Here is a 20,561-nt window from a genome sequence, read left to right as displayed (position 1 = left end):
TTAAAATTTAAAAAAAAATTCAATTTCGAAAAAGAATTTTATTATTTGTAAAGATAATTGAAATTTTGACCAGAATATTTTTTAAATTTTTAAACAAAATTTAATTTTATTCAAGTTTATAAAAATAACTGAATTTCTGTGAAGAATTTTATTATTTACATAAATATTTGAATTCTTGCATCGAATTTTATTCGGCAGGGCTTCAATTCCACCTTTTCCAATTAAACAAAGACTGACTGTACATTTCCTATTGTACAAAGTAAAATTCGCCAATAATAATTATTACCTATAGACCGATTATACAAAAAGTAACTGATTACAAGGTATTCAACTCTAAAGAAATTAAATATTCAACTGACCGACACTTCATGGATCGATTGTACAAAGACCGACTCTACACCTATATAATTTTTTAATATTTTAAATTTTCATGGACCAACTGTACAAAGACCGACTGTACAACAATATAATCTTTAGAAATTTTTAATCTTTTGAATCTTTATGGACCGACTGTACAAAGACCGACTCTACAACAATATAATTTTTCAAAATTTCGAATCTTCATGGACCGACTGTACAAAGACCGACTCTACAACAATATAATTTTTCAAAATTTCGAATCTTCATGGACCGACTGTACAAAGACCGACTATACAACAATATAATTTTTCAAAATTTCGAATCTTCATGGACCGACTGTACAAAGACCGACTCTACAACAATATAATTTTTCAAAATTTCGAATCTTCATGGACCGACTGTACAAAGACCGACTCTACAACAATATAATTTTTCAAAATTTCGAATCATCATGGACCGACTGTACAAAGACCGACTCTACAACAATATAGTTTTTCAAAATTTCGAATCTTCGTGGACCGACTGTACAAAGACCGACTCTACAACAATATAATTTTTCAAAATTTCGAATCTTCGTGGACCGACTGTACAAAGACCGACTCTACAACAATATAATTTTTCAAAATTTCAAATCTTCATGGACCGACTGTACAAAGACCGACTCTACAACAATATAATTTTTCAAAATTTCGAATCTTCATGGACCGACTGTACAAAGACCGACTCTACAACAATATAATTTTTCAAAATTTCGAATCATCATGGACCGACTGTACAAAGACCGACTCTACAACAATATAGTTTTTCAAAATTTCGAATCTTCGTGGACCGACTGTACAAAGACCGACTCTACAACAATATAATTTTTCAAAATTTCGAATCTTCGTGGACCGACTGTACAAAGACCGACTCTACAACAATATAATTTTTCAAAATTTCGAATCTTCATGGACCGACTGTACAAAGACCGACTCTACAACAATATAATTTTTCAAAATTTCGAATCTTCATGGACCGACTGTACAAAGACCGACTCTACAACAATATAATTTTTCAAAATTTCGAATCTTCGTGGACCGACTGTACAAAGACCGACTCTACAACAATATAATTTTTCAAAATTTCGAATCTTCATGGACCGACTGTACAAAGACCGACTATACAACAATATAATTTTTCAAAATTTCGAATCTTTGTGGACCGACTGTACAAAGACCGACTCTACAACAATATAATTTTTCAAAATTTCGAATCTTCATGGACCGACTGTACAAAGACCGACTCTACAACAATATAATTTTTCAAAATTTCGAATCTTCATGGACCGACTGTACAAAGACCGACTCTACAACAATATAATTTTTCAAAATTTCGAATCTTCATGGACCGACTGTACATTAATATAGATTTTAATATTTTGAATCTTCATGAACCGAATGTTCAAAGACCGACAATACAACAATATAATTTTTCAAGATTTCAAATCTTTAAAGACCAATTTAAATCTTTTTGACACAACATTATAAAGACTATTTTAATTTGTATGTATAAACTTTTATTGTATGAAATTATATTTGTTACATTGCGAAATATGGAATAATTTTTTATTCGTCAAAAATGACTGAACATTAAAGATAACGTGTTGAATTAAATATTTGTGTTTTAAACTCGTGGCGCTCTTTTTTTTGAGGATGGCTTCAAGTCTTTTGTTTTTTCTCTGTTGGTTTTCGTTTTCTTGTTGTTGTAGGCTCAATATCCTTTTCTAATGTTGCTGATAATTCTATAAATTTATTGTATTTTAACTTTTTATGTTTTTACAATTTACAGCATCAAAAAGTTTTTTAGTTTTATATAAATACTTTAAGGGCTATCCAAATATTACGTCACACTATTTTTGACCATTTTTTACCCTCTCTACCCCTTTTCACACTCTAGTATGTACATTAACGCCATTTTTTCTTATTCGTGTCACAAATTGCTTGATTCCCTATCCCCTCAGAATGTGATATGTGATTTTGTCTTTAAATTGTGTAATACAAAATTTCCAATCTTTTTAATACGTTTTGAAATACATATTGTGATTATATGAAACTCCTCAAAAACTTTTTGATAATGCGTAAAATTTGTTATATTTTTTCAACAAGCGTTTCAATATTAGAAATATTAAATATTTTATATTAAATTATCACAATTTTATCAATATTTAAATAGGTTTAACTTTTTATCGCATACCAGTAATTTCTAGCAAGTCTTTTAATTGATTTTGATGTTCACGTGTAACGACTGTTTTCAAAAACTCTTCTAAATCAATTCTATATTTAATAATCAAAATATATTAATTACATAAATAATAAGGTAAGTTATTATAATATTAATAATGATAATAATAATAATAATAATTATAATAATAATAACGTTAGTTATGTTAGTAATATTGTAATGATAGGATGTAAAAAAAATTCTTTAGTTTCCTTACTTTTTATCAATCAATTCTTTTTGACAATAAAGAATATGAGCGTCGTTGGTAATAGAAGTTTTCGACTCTCTACGTCTAATGGAATAACCTTTCAAAACTCTTAAGTACTGTAAATCTTCGGAAGCAATGTAGGCCGCCATTTTTGCTATTATCATTTATTAATAATGATTTGTTTGATTTGTAAGTTGTGATTTTATTTTAATTATTTTTTTATATTGTATAACATAACTTAAATTTTTTAATTTTGAATGCTTATAGTAATATACGAATAGAAATAATTATATCCCCACTGCTGTTTTGAATTTTCATTGGATATTTTAAAAAAAACTTTCGTACAATATGAAGTCTATACGAATACTAAATAATAATAAACAATACATTTAAATCACTGAAAAATTTTCGATTATTTCTTTTTGTCTATAAATAACTCAGAACTTACTTAAGAAAGCATACATATGCGGATGATTGCCTCCTAATTCGTCAAATGCGTTTTTATGAAATGATTCTACTGCATTGTTTGTTCTTTGGCTACAATCACAAACACATAGCACAGATGCTAGAGGAATCCACTGATTCTTGACATAATCGAGAAAGGTTTTAATATCTTTGAAATTTTGTATATCATCCTTGCATACTTTTTCTATCAATTCTAAACCTTCTGAAAATCGAGTATCAGGTGCTAACGCAAGGTTCATCACCATCCATAGTACAGTTTTTGGAGCCTTTTTACGAATTAAACCTAGTTTTTTCCAATACCTTAACAATGCCTAAATAATAATTTATAATTTTAGAATAATTTCATGTTATAAAATATTATTACAATTTTCAAAACAATAAAATTATCTCATTGTTTCTGATGGAAAGAGATTTGGTATTGTCAATGAAATCTTTCGTATCGAAAACTGAGTGTTAAATTTTCTTAAAACAATTAAATTAACAAATGGAAAAAATACATTTGTTACTTTTAAAAAAAAGTAATCAATAAAACTTTTTTTTAACCTAAAAAAATATAAAAATGATTTAAATGATTTATGTATGCAGAATAATTATAACCTGGCAGAAATGAAACCAGCATGCTTTAACTGTGATCTCCTTTGAAATGCTGTTGGTTATTGACTTTTGTATAGCGGTCTCGAAATCTGACATGATTTCTATCAAATTCTCTTTCAATTTGGGAGCTAGATTCAAAATCTTTTTCCATACGGCAGTGTATAACAGTAAGGTTTTTCGTGTCATTAAAACCCATAATGAACAAAAATTCTAAAAAATTTAAAAAATATTGATATTGACAGTATAATTATATTTAAATAAACATTTTATTAATTTGTTTAAAAATGTTGGTTTATTTTCATATATACTCACTGTACCCCGATTTTGGATATGAACAGTGTATAATTGATAAATTGACATTTGACGTGGAGAAACCTATAATTCATTATTACAATAATAAATGTAAATTTTAATTTTTTTAATATATAGAATATAATATTTACATTTAAGATATATTAATAAATTAATATATATTAAATAATATTATTTAGATTAATTGTTTTGTTATATATTTTTACCGAAAAAGTTGCATCGATATCAACTTTCTTTGTGTCACACGAATTTAATAACGATATCATTAAATCCGATCCAAATATTGCAGCTGCCGATCCATCGTTTACTTCGACAATGCCACGAAACAAGCTTTTAGTCGGTTCGAAATTATTTTTTAACACATTCTCAAAATCTGTCAAGTATTTTGGAATATTTGGTAATTTATTTTCACTTCTACGAAATATCGAGGATCTCATAGAATTAAAATTTAAGGATGATCCAATTTCCGGTGGTTGTCTATACATTAACGAATTCGAAAATAATGCGCTTTTAGAAAATCTTTCGAAAATTTACTGTACATTTTGATGCACGCTTTTTCTCATATATTATAAAACAAGAAATAATAATATAATATATTATATAATATATTATATATATTATAATATATATATATAATATATATATAATATATTATATAATATATTATTATTATTATATTATATTATTATAATATAATATATTATATATTATATATTTATAATATCAGAAAAAAATTTACTAAAATTGAAAAACTTACTTAGAAACAATGGAATTGAACAAGTTTTTTGGTTTCAAAGGAGTGTTTTCGCTTTCTTTTAAAATTACATTTTTTAATTTTGATACTTTTTGCGCATTTACATCTGCTTCGTGATTGTGACCTTTTGTAATTTCTACTAATTTGGATTCATTATTTTCCTTTGTTGTACCAAGACAACCGTAAGTATCATAATTGACACAGCGAAAGGTAGAAAATTCTGATGTATCGTCATTCTTTTTCGATTTTTTATGATAATAGAAACCACGATAAAAGTATTTTGATGAATTCTTGCGTTCACCTTCTTCCTTTTCCATTTGTCTTTAATAAAAATGATAATGATAATAATAAATTTTACAAAACATTTTGTAATTTGTAATTCAATAATTTTACCTTATTCTTATAGATACAAATTTAAAAAAATTGTATTTCTCTTCTTATTTTGTAATATATTCAAAAAAATACTGGTATTAATTTGATATAAGAATAAATAATGTGAAATGCTGATATTCACACTGTCTATTGTTTTATTATTTTCAATTTGTATATTACTATATTCACATATAAACACAAGTTGTCAAATCATCACGACAATTTGTAATATTATTATATTACAAATATACTGTGCGCTTTATTGGAAAATTGAGAAATGGAAGAGTTAAATGGTGAAAGAAAAGGGACTTCAAAATATTTCGCTGATGGGTTCTTTTATCATAAAATGAAAAGCAAGGAAGAATCAGACAAAAATAAAAAGGAGAAAATCATTTATCGATGTGCAACACGGGCAAGTACTTCCTGTACTGCTACAGCAGAAGAAGATGAAAGTACTAAGGAAGTAAAATTTTTCGGATGTCATATTGATAAACCAGTAGCTCATGGAGCAACTTTGTGTCGATTGAAAGAAAAAATGTTACTCATGGCTGAAAACACGTCTTTACCTTTGCGATCTATTTACGATCAAGTTCTCGAAGAGTGAGCAAAATTAATTATTAATTAAAGTTGAAATATGCAATAACAAATTTTAAATTTCGATTATTTTATTTTACTTATTATGAAATAATTTTATTTATAAAACTTTTTTTAATTTAATTTAATTAAAAATTTTAATTGAATTTAAATATTAATTAGTAATTTTCTTTACGCAGCCAATTAGAAGAAATAAAGAAATTGGTTAATTTTGAATCAGTCAAAACTATGATGAGCAGGAAAAGAAATATAAATGCGGGACAAATTCCGGAAACAATGGAAGGCTTTGCAGAGAGTTTAGAAAATAATATTTTTTTAAAAGGTTATTACCAAGAAACTATAACTGTGGGTGAATCGTGTGCAACGATATTTATGTCTAATCTAATGAGTACATTTTTGCGAGAAAACACATTTTCCACTGGATACATTGAAGACTCGATTCGTGTAAGATTTAAATTACTTAAATATTTAAAAAAACAAAGTAAATTATTAAATAAAATTTTAAAAAAATTAATATAAAATTTGAAATACAAATTATAATTAATTAAATCTTGCAGCTTCCTTCCATGAAACATGATTTTTCGCATCTTTACACTGTGAGTGTGAAAAAAAATGAGAGCAAAATAGATCCGGTGAATAAATTAAAAATTTAATATTTAATTCTTTGCCCTACTGATGCAGTTATTTAATTTTAATTTTATGTAAATTTAATTTCGAAGATTTATACGCCAATATGGATTTTGATGTCTGATAGGAGTTTACAATAATATGATGCGGTTTGGTGTAAAATTAGAGAATTAATACCATCGTTGAAAGTTGAGCAAATCAAATGCGGTTTTAAAGAAAACTCTGTAAATGCTATTCATCAAAATTTGAAAGAATCAATTCTTCAAGGAACTTGGCATCATTATATAATAGTAATAATTAATTGTTTAAAAAGTACTGCATTTTTCAGATTAATGCAAATTTGCAGGAAACTTACAACCCTTTTAATTACAAACTTGGATTAAAAATTTGAATTTGAATATCTTTGTTCAATGTTCAGATCGCATTATATTATTTATATTATTATTTAGTATTTTTTCTTTTTTTAATTTTTACTCATATAATAGGAATTATTGGCTGAGTGGAAATCACTGAAAATTCCAGATAATTGCATAAGTGTTTTGTGGATGGCATTAGGACTACCACTACTCCCATTATCACATTTTGAAGATGGAATTCATATTATTCAAACTGAGGCTGATAAAATAGCACTTCAAGAACCACTGGTGAATTCATATATGACATACTTAAGAACGAATTGGACACAATTGGCAGAATCAGTCAACTCTTTCCATTGCAACCAGAAAATGGATCCATTCGAAGCAACATTTTTTACTTATTTACTTTCATCAATAAGTCAAGTGTCAGACCCTGATATTTTAAAATTAATCAGTGAGTTGGTTTCATTATCTATTGAAACTTATAAATTTATTTCTTTGTGTTCTGAAGGTTAATGTTAAGTAACACTTTCAATTTAAAAAAACAGCTACGTAATCGACTTTTCACTTAACAGAATTTTCATTTGCTTAAACTTTATTTAGTTAAATTCTAATCTACCTAACATAATTCACGAATTAACTAATAATATATTTTTAAGTTTGAAAACTTAAAAAAATTTTATTTTTTACGTAAATTGACTTTATTGTTTCTCAGAAATAATTGTAAAATTAATGAAACGCGAAGATAAAAAATTAACTAAAGTGAAAGATGGAAAAAAATTAAAGCAAAGTAAAATGTTAAAATGGACCCTAGATTCGCATATAATCGAATGTCAAGAGAAACTGATAGTAAAACACTTGACATTAAAGAATTTTTTACTGAATGTCATAAATTGTAATCGGCGTCTGGCTTACCAAAATCTATTGTTTCAAATGAGTAAGCAACAATAACCGTCGTAAAGTTATAAATCAAATCAAAATTTTATTTTTATAATTATTTTTAAAATGTTTTAGGAATTGATAATGAAGAGAACAAGTTGTTATCTGATTCTTCATTGTTGAAAAAGAATGAAAATACACCAGGTTTTTACTCATTATATATAAATAATTTATAGAATTATTTTTAATTAGTACTAAATAATAAATATATTTATTGATAAACATATAAAAAATATAGAATCTGTGTCAGAAAATCTACGTGCTCTTTTACCTGGCGAAATCACAGAACCTTCAAATTCATGCTCAGAACAAAGAGATGGAAATTTAACATATCCACTACTAGGTAACGTACTAAATATAATTTTGCTGTGTAGTGTGTACAAACAAGTGTATTCTTACTAATTGTAATAAGTGAAATACTTATTACTTGTTAGGGGAGACTGGGGCGAAAAGTTAAATTGTGAAAACAGTTAAAATTCATTATCTTTCGAACGGAAATAGTTAGAGCATTTCAATTTTAATTATAGAAGAGTGTTATCACCCTAAATAAATGTGCGGAGTTATGTGACATTCTGCTAATTTTTGTGGTGTCCATATTTAAATTCTTTTTCACCCTACTTTTGAAAATTTTTTCCTAAAAGAAAATTTTAACTTTTAAGTATATTTTTTGCATTTATTCTCACCGCGATTTTTTTACTTCATTATTAGGGTCCCCTGAAGAGATACCTAAAGGTATTTGCTAAATATCTTTAGTCAGATTTTTTATATTTGTTGTTAAAGCAAGAAACGCACCCTGGGGCGAAATGATAAATCATTCACGTTCAATAAACTACTTGTTTACGTATAGTTTAACTTATCTACTACTTAACACCTATCAGAAAATAGTTTCAGTAGGCTAGAAATAGAATTTAGTTAAAGTTTATTTTATTTAGATAAAGTTAAAAGAAACAAAATTTTCAAAGAAGGACAAAACATGTATTTTATGCGAAAATATCAGAAACTTTTTTATTGAAAGTTGTAGGGGAAAAGTTGACCTACAATATTGATGTATAAATATTTGCATCTAAGCGGATTATATTGTCTAAAAATCATTTATGCAAAATTTAACTTTTCGCCCCAGTATCCCCTAATCAGTAAATTTAATCTATTAAATAAGTAGAATTTCACTGATTGTCTAAATCACTAACACTGTTATTACAATTTATAGATTTTGATGAGCTCATTGAAATAGGTGAGAAATACTATTAAGTAATTATTAAATTATTACATATAATTTTTTATGTTTATCTAATTAAAAAATACAATTATTTTATTAAAGGGCTTAATCAAGAATTGGAGAATGATTTATCTTCAAATATTGAAGAAGAGCAATTTCCTCCAGGTATTAAATAAAATTGCAATTATACAAATTAGATACAAGTAAAAGAAAAACAATAGAAATAATAAAACATGAAAAGTAACAATGTGAACGAATAACTTTAAAGTTGTACATTTGTACCCTTTTTGTGACGATTTTACACTAAAATAATTTATCTTTATAAAATATAATTCTTATGCACTTGTTATATAGATGCAGATAAAGGAGTCAGTATTGCAGTTGAGGAAGATCCTACCAAAAATGGTTTATTACAAAGTTCGAAATCAAAACCATCACCTACACTACCAACATTAAAAGAAAACAAGTTAGCAAACAAAACAAAAACACCCATTAAAACATCTACTAATGTTCAAAAGGCACCACAACGAATTTTGAGACCAAAAAGAGGACGACCAATTGATAAACCCAAAGCAAAAGACCCAGCAAAAGACAAATCTCAGCCGCCTATAAAAAAAGGACGCAGAGCGATTAATAATTAGTGTTGTGATTAATGATTAGTGTTAATGAGTTGATACAATAAATTAAATATTTTGCATTTAGAAAAAACCTTGTCTACATTATTAATTCTAAATCAAAATTATAAAAATAACACATTTAAACTAATAGTCATCAGTACCATAAACAAATAAAAGAATTAAAATTTCTAAAAATTACATTGTTGAAGAGTCGGTCTTTGTCCAGTCGGTCCATGAAGATTCAAAATATTGAAAAATTATATTGTTGTAGAGTCGATCTTTGTAGAGTCGGTCCATAAAGATTCAAAATTTTTAAAAATTATATTGTTTTATAGTCGGTCTTTGTACAGTCGGTCCACGAAGATTCGGAATTTTGAAAAATTATATTGTTGTATAGTCGGTCTTTGTACAGTCGGTACAGTCGAAATTTTGAAAAATTATATTGTTGTAGAGTCGGTCTTTGTAGAGTCGGTCCATGAAGATTCGAAATTTTTAAAAATTATATTGTTGTATAGTCGGTCTTTGTACAGTCGGTCCATGAAGATTCGAAATTTTGAAAAATTATATTGTTGTAGAGTCGGTCTTTGTACAGTCGGTCCATGAAGATTCGAAATTTTGATAAATTATATTGTTGTAGAGTCGGTCTTTGTACAGTCGGTCCATGAAGATTCGAAATTTTGAAAAACTATATTGTTGTAGAGTCGGTCTTTGTACAGTCGGTCCATGAAGATTCGAAATTTTGAAAAACTATATTGTTGTAGAGTCGGTCTTTGTACAGTCGGTCCATGATGATTCGAAATTTTGAAAAATTATATTGTTGTAGAGTCGGTCTTTGTACAGTCGGTCCACGAAGATTCGAAATTTTGAAAAACTATATTGTTGTAGAGTCGGTCTTTGTACAGTCGGTCCATGATGATTCGAAATTTTGAAAAATTATATTGTTGTAGAGTCGGTCTTTGTACAGTCGCTCCATGAAGATTCAAAATTTTGAAAAACTATATTGTTGTAGAGTCGGTCTTTGTACAGTCGGTCCATGAAGATTCGAAATTTTGATAAATTATATTGTTGTAGAGTCGGTCTTTGTACAGTCGGTCCATGAAAATTCGAAATTTTGAAAAATTATATTGTTGTATAGTCGGTCTTTGTACAGTCGGTCCATGAAGATTCGAAATTTTGAAAAATTATATTGTTGTATAGTCGGTCTTGGTACAGTCGGTCCATGAAGATTCGAAATTTTGAAAAATTATATTGTTGTAGAGTCGGTCTTTGTACAGTCGGTCCATGAAGATTCGAAATTTTGAAAAATTATATTGTTGTAGAGTCGGTCTTTGTACAGTCGGTCCACGAAGATTCGAAATTTTGAAAAATTATATTGTTGTAGAGTCGGTCTTTGTACAGTCGGTCCATAAAGATTCAAAAGATTGAAAATTTCTAAAGATTATATTGTTGTACAGTCGGTCTTTGTACAGTTGGTCCATGAAAATTTAAAATATTAAAAAATTATATAGGTGTAGAGTCGGTCTTTGTACAATCGGTCCATGAAGTGTCGGTCAGTTGAATATTTAATTTCTTTAGAGTTGAATACCTTGTAATCAGTTACTTTTTGTATAATCGGTCTATAGGTAATAATTATTATTAGCGAATTTTACTTTGTACAATAGGAAATGTACAGTCAGTCTTTGTTTAATTGGAAAAGGTGGAATTGAAGCCCTGCCTTTTATTCAAGTTTTAAAAAATAATTGAATTTTGGTGAAGAATTTTATTATTTATAAAAATAATTGAATTCCTGTAAAAAATTTATTACTTATGAAAATAATTGAATTATTTCAAAGAAAGTTATTAAAAAATTTGTTAATAATTGAATTATTTTAAAGAAAGTTATTAAAAAAATTTTTTTAAATAATTGATATTTTTCAAAAAATTTTATGAAATTTTGTATTTTAAAGAATTGAATTCCTGTGAAAATTTTATTACTTATGAAAATAATTGAATTATTTCAAAGAAATTTATTAAAAAATTTCTAAATAATTGAATACTTGTGAAATTTTGCCAAGAATTTTATTAAAATTTAAAAAAAAATTGAATTTCGAAGAAGAATTTTATTATTTTTAAAGATAATTGAAATTCTGCGAAGAATTTTTATAACTTTTGAAAATAATTGAATTTCAGGAATCAATTTATAACTTTTCCAAAATTCATTTTTTTTAGTATTTTTTACTAAAATTCTTCTATCAATGTAGTATTTATGAAAATTGTAAAAATTATTCATTAAATAATTTATAAGTCATAATTTTATGATTGTTCTTGAAAAATTAAGATATTTAAAAAGAAATTATTGTCAGAAATAGCAAAAATTGAATGTTTTGTATTAAAATTTGTATGGTAATTTCATAGTTTACAAGGCAAAAAAAAACATCAAAATTCAGAGTTTTCTCATAAATTTTAAAAATTAAATTTTTCCAGTACTTTTACTAAAAATCCCCGACTTTTCCCTGATTTTCCTGACCAATTTTACTTTCCCTGACTTTTCCCTGATTTTCCTGACTTCCCTGACCTGTGGCAACCCTGAATAAAAATAAAAATTCACCAGAAAATCTAAATAAACTGCGATAAAATATTTCGCGAATTCGTAATGAAAATATTAGTTTGAGATTTAAAAAAAAAATCATTTAGCGAGTGCGATTAGTCTTTTAGAAGATTTTAAGTACAATTTTCAGAGAATACTTAATAAATCGGATGAATTAATGAAAGGATTCTATTTTTTTTTCTTTTTTTTTTTGAAAATACGTTGAAGTGGTGCGTTCTTGAAAAAAAATGCTATTATAATAATTCGACTGTTTTCTAATCGATATCTCTTGAGAATGAGAATTCGAGAGGTGCTTTTTCTTCTTGCTAGTCGCGTGGCGAAGAAGAAAATTGCAACTTTCACAATGTACCACTCCAGTGTCTCAGACAGCTCAATTGCACATTCAAAATCTAATAACGTACTTTTGGATATTCTCTTTTCCATTCACACAGTTGCTTTTCATCTATACACAATGATATTTTTTTTTTTGTTCAATCACAATCGAAAAGTGAAAAAGAAATACTACAATTTTTAATTTCTCAGGATCTACAATTTATTATATTTATTCTTTTTTGTCATTTTTCTTTTATTTTTCCTGATTTTTTTCTTATTTACTTTTTTCGATTTTTTTATAAAATACTTTTTTATTTTTATTTCTGCTTTTTTATTATTTATTTTGTTAAAATTTCTTGTATAAAAATTTTAAAATATTATTTACAAATTTTATTCAATGGCAAAGATTGTTCTCCTGGAAAAAAATCAAAATTGTTTTTTCCCTACAAAATATAATGAACACATAATACATGATAATTAAATGTGTAACACTATGGCCAAGGCGAAGTATTATTATATTATCATAAGCGGCTTTTTGTGCCATTCAACGAGAGACCCGCAAGCCTGCAACTAACTAATTTCATTCCGCAAGACTTTAATTAGTATTCGTCGCCAGCGTCCAAACTTTTTCACTAGACCAGAGATTAGAGCGTCGCTGGCGAAGAGAATCGAAGAGCAAGAGAAGGGTTGAGGGGTGGTGAGGGCGGGGGGGGGAGTAGAGCAAAAGGAGGTGGAGATTGCAAGTTTAACCTGGTCTGTATTACCGGCCTGTTCCTCTACATTTGCATACACCACATTTAGTATTCCTTTTATCTTTCATTTTGTTCGATTTCTATATATGTATATAGATATTATATTCCTCCATTTAAGTCCCGGGATTTTTCATTGAAAATTCCTTCATCTACTTTTTGGCTCTTTCAATAATAAATTAATATTAAATAATTTCATCCGCTTAGTATAACTTTTAGAAAGCTTTAATATTTCTTTCTTTTTTTTTGAAACAATTTTCCCTCTTTTTGAAATTTATTCGTTGTCTTTGAAACTTTAATCCTTTGCCTCTTTTTTTTCATAGAGTCTGAAAATTAAAGTTTTAAATTAATATTCAAAGGGGTGAAAAAAGAATTTTAATAGTTTCCTTCGTGGGGAAAAATTGAAAAAGCTTTTTTGAAAATAAATAATTACAGGGTTGCCACGCTTTTCCTCTTTTCAAATTCTCTGACTTTCCTAGGTTTTCCAGGTTAAAAAACGGAATTTTTTTAGGTTTTTAAAACGAAAATTTTTTGTAGACATCAATAACTTCATTTTTAAATAAATATTTAATCATTATTTTTTTATAGAAATTAAGATATTCAAAAATTTGAAATTCAATAACATATAAGAATATTATTATAAAACTTGCTACTTTATTACTGTAACTTCTTAAAAAGTTATTCTCGTCATTACGATTATTCATTTCTAGAATTTTCAACTAAAATTCTTCTTTAAGTCAATTTTCTTTTGATAATTTTCGAAAATGTTCTTTGTGAATTTTCAAATTCTTTTGTTTACAATTTAATTTTACGAAATTTCGATTATTCTGACATTTTTCAATTAAATATATTAGCAATTAAAAACTTCAAATAATTAAAAAAAAATTACATTAAATTTATTAAGAAAAATTAATTCTATAAAATTCTTAATTAAAAGTATGAAAAGTACAAATTTTCAAAGATTTTAATTTGAAATTCATTTTTAAATCAATATTTACTAGAAAATTCTACGAGAATTCAAGTATTTAACTATACAAATAAATATTTTATTAGACAATTGAATGCTTCTTAAAATTGAAAAATTAAAAATAATTTAAATTCTGACAAGAAGTTTATTAAAAGTTTTGAAAATAATTGAATTTCGAAAAAAAATTTTAATAAAATTTTGAAGAATAATTAATTTTTTCGAGGGATTACATATTAAAATTGTATTAAAAATAATTTAAATTCAGCATTGAGTTTTATTATTTATGAAAATAATTAAAGGTTTGTGTAGAATTTTATTAAATTTTTTTTTTAAATACTTGAATTCTTTTGGAAAATTTTTTAAGAACAGTTAATACCTATTAAAAATCATTGAATTGAGGGAAGTTTTTAAAAATAAATAAAATTTTGCCAAGAATTTTATGAAAATTTTTGAAATTAATTGAATTTCTGAGAAGAATTTTTCTACTTTTGAAAATAATTGAATTTCTGCAATCATTTGTAATTGCTTCAAAATTCAATTTATTTTAGTGTTTGTAATTAAAATTCTTCAATAAATCCATTATTTTTAATAATCAATTCAATTAATATTAAAAAATTTAACTAATTTCAGAAGTATTTTAGTTTTAAATTTTTTTTTTTAAATCTAAGTTTTTTTATATTTCTAATTAAATTCATTTAAAATTAAAATTGAAATTTTACAAAATTTTAAATCAAAATCTTTTGAAGTTCATCTACTTATGAAAATTGTAAACGCAATTCTTTTAAAATTGAATTAATTTTGAAATATTTAAGTAAAATTAGATTTTAAGAATGAACACAATAACTTTAGAAAACAACAATTTTTCAGGATTTCGATCAAAATTCCCTGACTCTTACAGGTTTTTTTAAGGTTTATAAAATTCCCTGAAATTTCCAGGTTTCCCATGTTTCCAGGTTGTGTAGCAACCCTGAATTATTTTGCAACTAAATTTTTTTTCTCAATCTTTGTTTATGACTAATGACATCATCTTCTGTTTTAACACAAATTCAGATAAAATTCAAGCTGAAGAAAAATTTTCAAATAAACAAATTCAAAAAAAAAAAACGTAGAATGTAAAATAGAAAAATAATAACAAACTAAAAAAAACTTAATCTTTCGCAATTTCCGCATTTCTTCTCTCATTCTCAAAAGACTCGCAAGTCAAGCGCGAGAGGATGAAGAGAGCAAAAAAAGGAAAGAAAAAAACCTCCGGATTCATTTTTTGACGAGGAAAATTCATTTGAAATAAATTCAAATTGATGCTCAAGGGGAATCAATGGAAATGTCAATCCACAAATAGTGTGAAAGCCGACATTAATTTGACGACTTTCGAATTGACATTCAAAAATGTAAAATGAAAAGAAAAAAGGAAAATAATAATAATGAAAAAAAGAAGAAAGTTGAAGAAAGAAAAAGGATAAAAGCCACACGTCAGTAATAAATCTCCGGTTATTCTCAAGACGGAACTCAGTTTGCGTTCACTAGGCATTGCGGCAGAGGAAAAAGACGACGACGAAGAAGAAAAAAATAGAGAAAAAGAAGGGGGATTCAGTGAAAAAAAATTCGCTGACTTTTCTTTTCTTAAAAATCGTGGAATTCTTGATCGACGCTTGTGAGTGTGTCGCGCGACAAACTGTGAAGAGTCGTTTTTTAGCGCGCATTATTTCGGATCCTTTCTCTCCCTTCACGTCTTCTTTCAGCTTGATCTGAAATTTAAAATAGTTTATACACCTTGCTTTTGGGAATGGGGGAAAAACTGAGGGAAGAATGAAAAAGTGAAGGAAAAAAGGGGGAAAGAGAAAAAAAAGGTGGAAAAAAGAGAGAAAAGGAAAAAGAAGAAAGGGGGAAAAAAGAGAGAGAAGGAAAAATGAGAAAAAAGGAGAGAAGGGGAAGAGAAAAAAAGAGAAGGAAAAATAGGAGAGGAAATAGAGAGAGAAGGAAAACCAGAAGGAGAAAAAAAAGAGAATGAGGAAGAGGAAAAAAAAGAAAAAGAGAAAAAGCTGCAAAGAGACGAAGGGCAATGATTAATATTTTAGGCTCAAACAGCCACCACCATCACTACTGACATATCAGAAGTTCAATTTTTCAAAAGGGCTGCATCCAAAAAAGCTCTTTTTCTCTCCTTCTTTCTCTTTTAGCTTTACTATCTCCTTGATCCGTGTGAGTACTCCAAGCCTCCTGCATAACATGTCGTGGTAAATCCGTTATGCATGCCCGCTCACATTCTCCCTCTTTTTCTCCAACACACACACACATACCCAGACACACAAGCCACTTCAAGCAGAACTCACTTTCCCAAATTGCCCCTACTTTGCAGCATTGAACCTTTTAGTTGGAAAACTAAACTCTTCAATGCACACTCGATCAAAAAAAAAAAGAAAAAAAAAATTCGAGTAGGCACTTGATATAAATTTGAAACACCGCCGAAACTTGTTTAAATAATCCATACTCTTTTTTTAACATCGTTTGTGTAACAAAGATACAACAAACGACGAGGGTAAATAGTAATATTTTCTTTTATTTTATCCCCTCCGGAATAAAAAATCTCTCTTTTTTCCCCCCAAAAAAATGAAACGTTTCAAAACAAGTAAATAACTAATTCAAAACAGTAAATATTTTTCTTCCCTGCTTGGTAAAATTTAAAGATACAAATTCATTTCTATTTATTTTTAGTCACTTTTTCTACTAGACAAAATTGTTAGCAACAATTTTTTAGTTTCTATTATATTCCTTTTTGACTTTTTTTTAATCAAAAAATATTTTAATCTTTATTTATTTATAAAAACAATTTTTATTTGTATTTTCAATCTTATTGGTCTTTTTTTGTCAATAGTGTATTGAGAAATTAGTTTACTTTTTAATAAATTCTATTTGCTTCATTTTCAGGAAATATAGTAATTAAAATCGATATATCGATAATTTGAGTACAGCTTCTGTCAACACTTGTATTTGCGAATAATTCCGAAATTACAAGAGCCAAATGATAATATAGCGAAAAATATGTATTATTGTTATATTACTGCAAATTTATAAATTGGTACTATTTATAAAATTTTCGCTCTTTTTCTCGACGATAGAGAAAATATAGAAATATTTTCCAAAGGCTAAAAATACTAAAATTTGAATGCAGTTTTGATAGTAGTTCTACATCAAAACAAATTTCTTTTTCTAATTTCATTTCAAAAACATTTTTTTAGTTTTTATATTTTCTATATTTTTCTAAATACTTTCCTATAGTTTTGTATATTTTTACGATTTTTTTAATAGATATTTTTAAGAAATAGTAATTGAAGCAATTATTTTTTAAATAGCAACAATTTGCGCGCGACAAACTTCTTATTTAATTTTACTTAAATATTTGAAAATTAATTAAATTTTAAAAAAGTTGCGTTTACAATATTCATAAATAGAGCAATGAAATTAATTAGAAATTTTAAAGAACTTCGATTTTTGAAAAACTTTAATAATTCAAATTCTTCTGAAATTAGTTAAATGTTTAAATATATATATATATTTAATTAATTATTAAAAATAATGGATTTATAGAAGAATTTTAGTTAAAAACACTAAAAAAAATTGAATTTAGGAGAAGTTACAAATGATTGCAGAAATTCAATTATGTTCAAAAATTTAAGAAAAATTCTTATCAAAATTTCAATTATCTTTAATTCTTTATAAATAATAACATTTTTCTCTGAAATTCAATTATTTTCAAAAATTTTAATAAAATCCTTTGCAAAATTTCAATTATTTTCAAAAATTTTCCTCAATTCCATGATTTTTAATATCTATACCTACTTTAATAAAATTTTCCAAAAGAATTCAATTAGTTAAAAAAAATTGATAAAATTCTACGCAAACATTTAATTATTTTCATAAACACTAAAAAATAATTTAACAGAAATTCAATTATTTACAAATTGTTTATAAATTTCTTTGCAATAATTCAATTATTTTCATCAATAATAACATTTTTTACAGGGATTCGAATATTTTCATAAATAATAAAACTTAACCCAAATTAAAAAAAAAAATTTAATAAAATTTTTAATCGAATTCCTCGAAAAATGTAATTAATCTTATAACTATTATTAAAATTCGTCAATAGAATTCAATTATTTAAAAATTTGTTGATAAAATTCTTTATAATAATTAAATTTGAATTTAGATTCAATTATTCAATAAGATATTTATTTTTGTAATTAAATAATTGAATTTTCATAGAATTTTCTAAAAAAAAAATTGATTAAAAAATGAACTTGAGTTAAAATTTAAGATTATAATTGAATATTAAAAGCATTATAGCGTAAATTTTTAGAAATGATTGAATTCTGAAAAGATTTTAAATTAAAATCTTTGAAAATTTGAATTTTTCAAACTTTTGACTGACGAGTTTATAGAATCAATTTTTTCGAAAAAGTTTAATTTAATTTTTTTTAAAACTTTTTGGAAATTTTTATATTTAATTGATTATTAAAAATAATGGATTTATAGAAGAATTTTAGTAATTAGTCAATTATTTTGAAAAATTTTAATAAAATTATTTTCAAAATTTTAATTATTTTTAAAAACTTTCCTCAATTCAATGATTTTTAATATCTACAACTTTAATAAAAATTCCTAAAAGAAATAAATTAGTTAAAATTTAAAAACAATTTTAATAAAATTTAAATTATTTTTATAAATAATAACATTTGTTACAGGAATTCAATTATTTTCATAAATAATAAAACTCAATGCTGAATTTTAAATATTTTTAATACAATTTGAATGCAATTCCTCGAAAAAAAAATTTATCAAAGAAATTTAATTATTTTAATAACCTTTGCTACAATTTATTTATTAGAATTTAAGTATTATTTTCAATACATTTTTAATTAAAATTATTTTCAAATTTTTAATGAAATTCTTTGCGTAAGAATTCAATTATTGTCAAAACAATTTTAATAAAATTCTTTGCAAAAATCCAATTATATGTTTAAAAATTTACAAAGATTCTTGTCAAAATTTCAATTATCTTTATAAATAATAAAATTTTTCTCCGAAATTCAATTATTTCTCTATGAAAATTCAATTTTAAGAAACATTCAATTGTTTAATAAAATATTTATTTTTATAGTTAAATAATTGAATTCTCGTAGAATTTTCTAGTAAATATTGATTTAAAAATGAATTTCAAATTAAAATCTTTGAAAATTTATACTTTTCATACTTTTAATTAAGAATTTTATAGAATTAATTTTTCTCAATAAATTTAATGTAATTTTTTTTTAATTATTTAAAGTTTTTAATTGCTAATATATTTAATTGAAAAATGTCAGAATAATCGAAATTTCATAAAATTAAATTGTAAACAAAAGAATTTGAAAATTCACAAAGAACATTTTCAAAAATTATTAAAAGAAAATTGACTTAAAGAAGAATTTTAGTTGAAAATTCGAGAAATGAATAATCGTAATAATGAAAATATTTTTTTAAGAAGTTACAGTAACAAAGTAGCAAGTTTTAATTGTTATAAAACATGAAGATATCGATTGCTCCAAGTCGAAGACTCGGAGTGATTGATATCTTCATGTTTTATAATAATATTCTTATTTGTTATTGAATTTCAAAGAGGTTTGAATTTGAAATTTTTGAAAATGTTAGTTCCCAAGGAAAAATAATTAAACCTAAATATTTATTTAAAAAATAATTTATTGATGTTTTTGAATAATTTTTGATATCGTGAGAAAAATTTGTGAAAACGAAAAAAAATAAAAAGCGATAGAAAATAATTGCCAGAGTCTCGAAAAAAAAAATTGAGCGATGTGTCGTATATAACTGAGTTTGGGTGTCGACGAGACAAGAATCGCCGCAGACGAATCGTCGTCTGAATGACGATACGGAACTTTCGACATTAACCTCGGCTGACTTCAAGTTTGCTCTTTCACATGCCAGCAATTACATTTTTGCCGAACCGCAAAGTTAACTAATTGCCGCCGCCATAAAATATTGACCCAGTTGCCGGGCAACTTCGGGACTCAGTCAAATTAAATGCAAGCGAGATAGCGAACGATTCATGCCATTCGAGCTCTCGTGAGAAAGAGAGACAGAGTGAGCCTCTCCCTTCTTTCCTTCCATTTCCGCAATTCGTCTTCGTCTTCTTTTTTCTCTAAAAATATTGGTCGAACAATTTTTTTTTACCTCTTGATTTTCTCTACTTTACAGTTCTCTTTTAATACAAAAAACCAATAG

General features: G+C 25.8%; 3 protein-coding genes across 13 annotated transcripts in view; 2 read left to right on the top strand and 1 right to left on the bottom strand.

Moving 5' to 3' along the window:
• The window catches only part of LOC122501065 (nucleolysin TIAR-like), a 503,799-nt gene that overhangs the window by 375,075 nt on the left and 108,163 nt on the right, over positions 1 to 20,561 (top strand). The gene's annotated exons all lie outside the window — the stretch shown is intronic.
• On the bottom strand, positions 2,087 to 4,784 carry LOC122501067. Its single transcript, XM_043610316.1, has 5 exons — positions 4,405 to 4,784; positions 3,890 to 4,261; positions 3,276 to 3,603; positions 2,837 to 2,981; positions 2,087 to 2,672 (listed from the first exon to the last, which is right to left on the bottom strand). The coding sequence occupies exons 2-5, from the start codon at positions 4,070 to 4,072 to the stop codon at positions 2,582 to 2,584; spliced, it is 747 nt and encodes a 248-aa protein (XP_043466251.1). The 5' UTR covers positions 4,073 to 4,261; positions 4,405 to 4,784; the 3' UTR covers positions 2,087 to 2,581.
• Positions 5,429 to 7,636, top strand: LOC122501068. Of its 4 annotated transcripts, none has more exons than XR_006301535.1 (5): positions 5,429 to 5,924; positions 6,098 to 6,362; positions 6,476 to 6,550; positions 6,638 to 7,355; positions 7,617 to 7,636. XR_006301535.1 is itself a non-coding variant. In XM_043610317.1 (4 exons), the coding sequence occupies exons 1-4, from the start codon at positions 5,602 to 5,604 to the stop codon at positions 6,683 to 6,685; spliced, it is 711 nt and encodes a 236-aa protein (XP_043466252.1). In that variant the 5' UTR covers positions 5,429 to 5,601; the 3' UTR covers positions 6,686 to 7,396. The 4 variants fall into 4 exon arrangements, 1 of the variants encoding a protein (XP_043466252.1); XR_006301536.1 differs by lacking the exon at positions 7,617 to 7,636 and having other exon boundaries at positions 6,638 to 6,835; positions 7,068 to 7,396; XR_006301534.1 differs by lacking the exon at positions 7,617 to 7,636 and having other exon boundaries at positions 6,638 to 6,835; positions 7,031 to 7,396.

Source organism: Leptopilina heterotoma, unplaced genomic scaffold (genome assembly GCF_015476425.1).
Source record: "Leptopilina heterotoma isolate Lh14 unplaced genomic scaffold, ASM1547642v1 Lhet_199, whole genome shotgun sequence".
NCBI classification, from domain to species: domain Eukaryota; kingdom Metazoa; phylum Arthropoda; class Insecta; order Hymenoptera; family Figitidae; genus Leptopilina; species Leptopilina heterotoma.
Note: the sequence above shows the minus strand (reverse complement) of the source record. Positions and strands in the feature narration are given on the sequence as shown.

Coding starts and splice junctions, on each gene's coding strand:
- LOC122501067 (XM_043610316.1), bottom strand. CDS start 4,072: ATGACACGAAAAACCTTACTGTTATACACTGCCGTATGGAAAAAGATT. Junction 3,604..3,889: donor GCTGGTTTCATTTCTGCCAG/GTTATAATTATT, acceptor ATTATTATTTAG/GCATTGTTAAGGTATTGGAA. Junction 2,673..2,836: donor AAAGAATTGATTGATAAAAA/GTAAGGAAACTA, acceptor TATTAAATATAG/AATTGATTTAGAAGAGTTTT.
- LOC122501068 (XM_043610317.1), top strand. CDS start 5,602: ATGGAAGAGTTAAATGGTGAAAGAAAAGGGACTTCAAAATATTTCGCT. Junction 6,363..6,475: donor ACATTGAAGACTCGATTCGT/GTAAGATTTAAA, acceptor TAAATCTTGCAG/CTTCCTTCCATGAAACATGA. Junction 6,551..6,637: donor ATGAGAGCAAAATAGATCCG/GTGAATAAATTA, acceptor TTAATTTCGAAG/ATTTATACGCCAATATGGAT.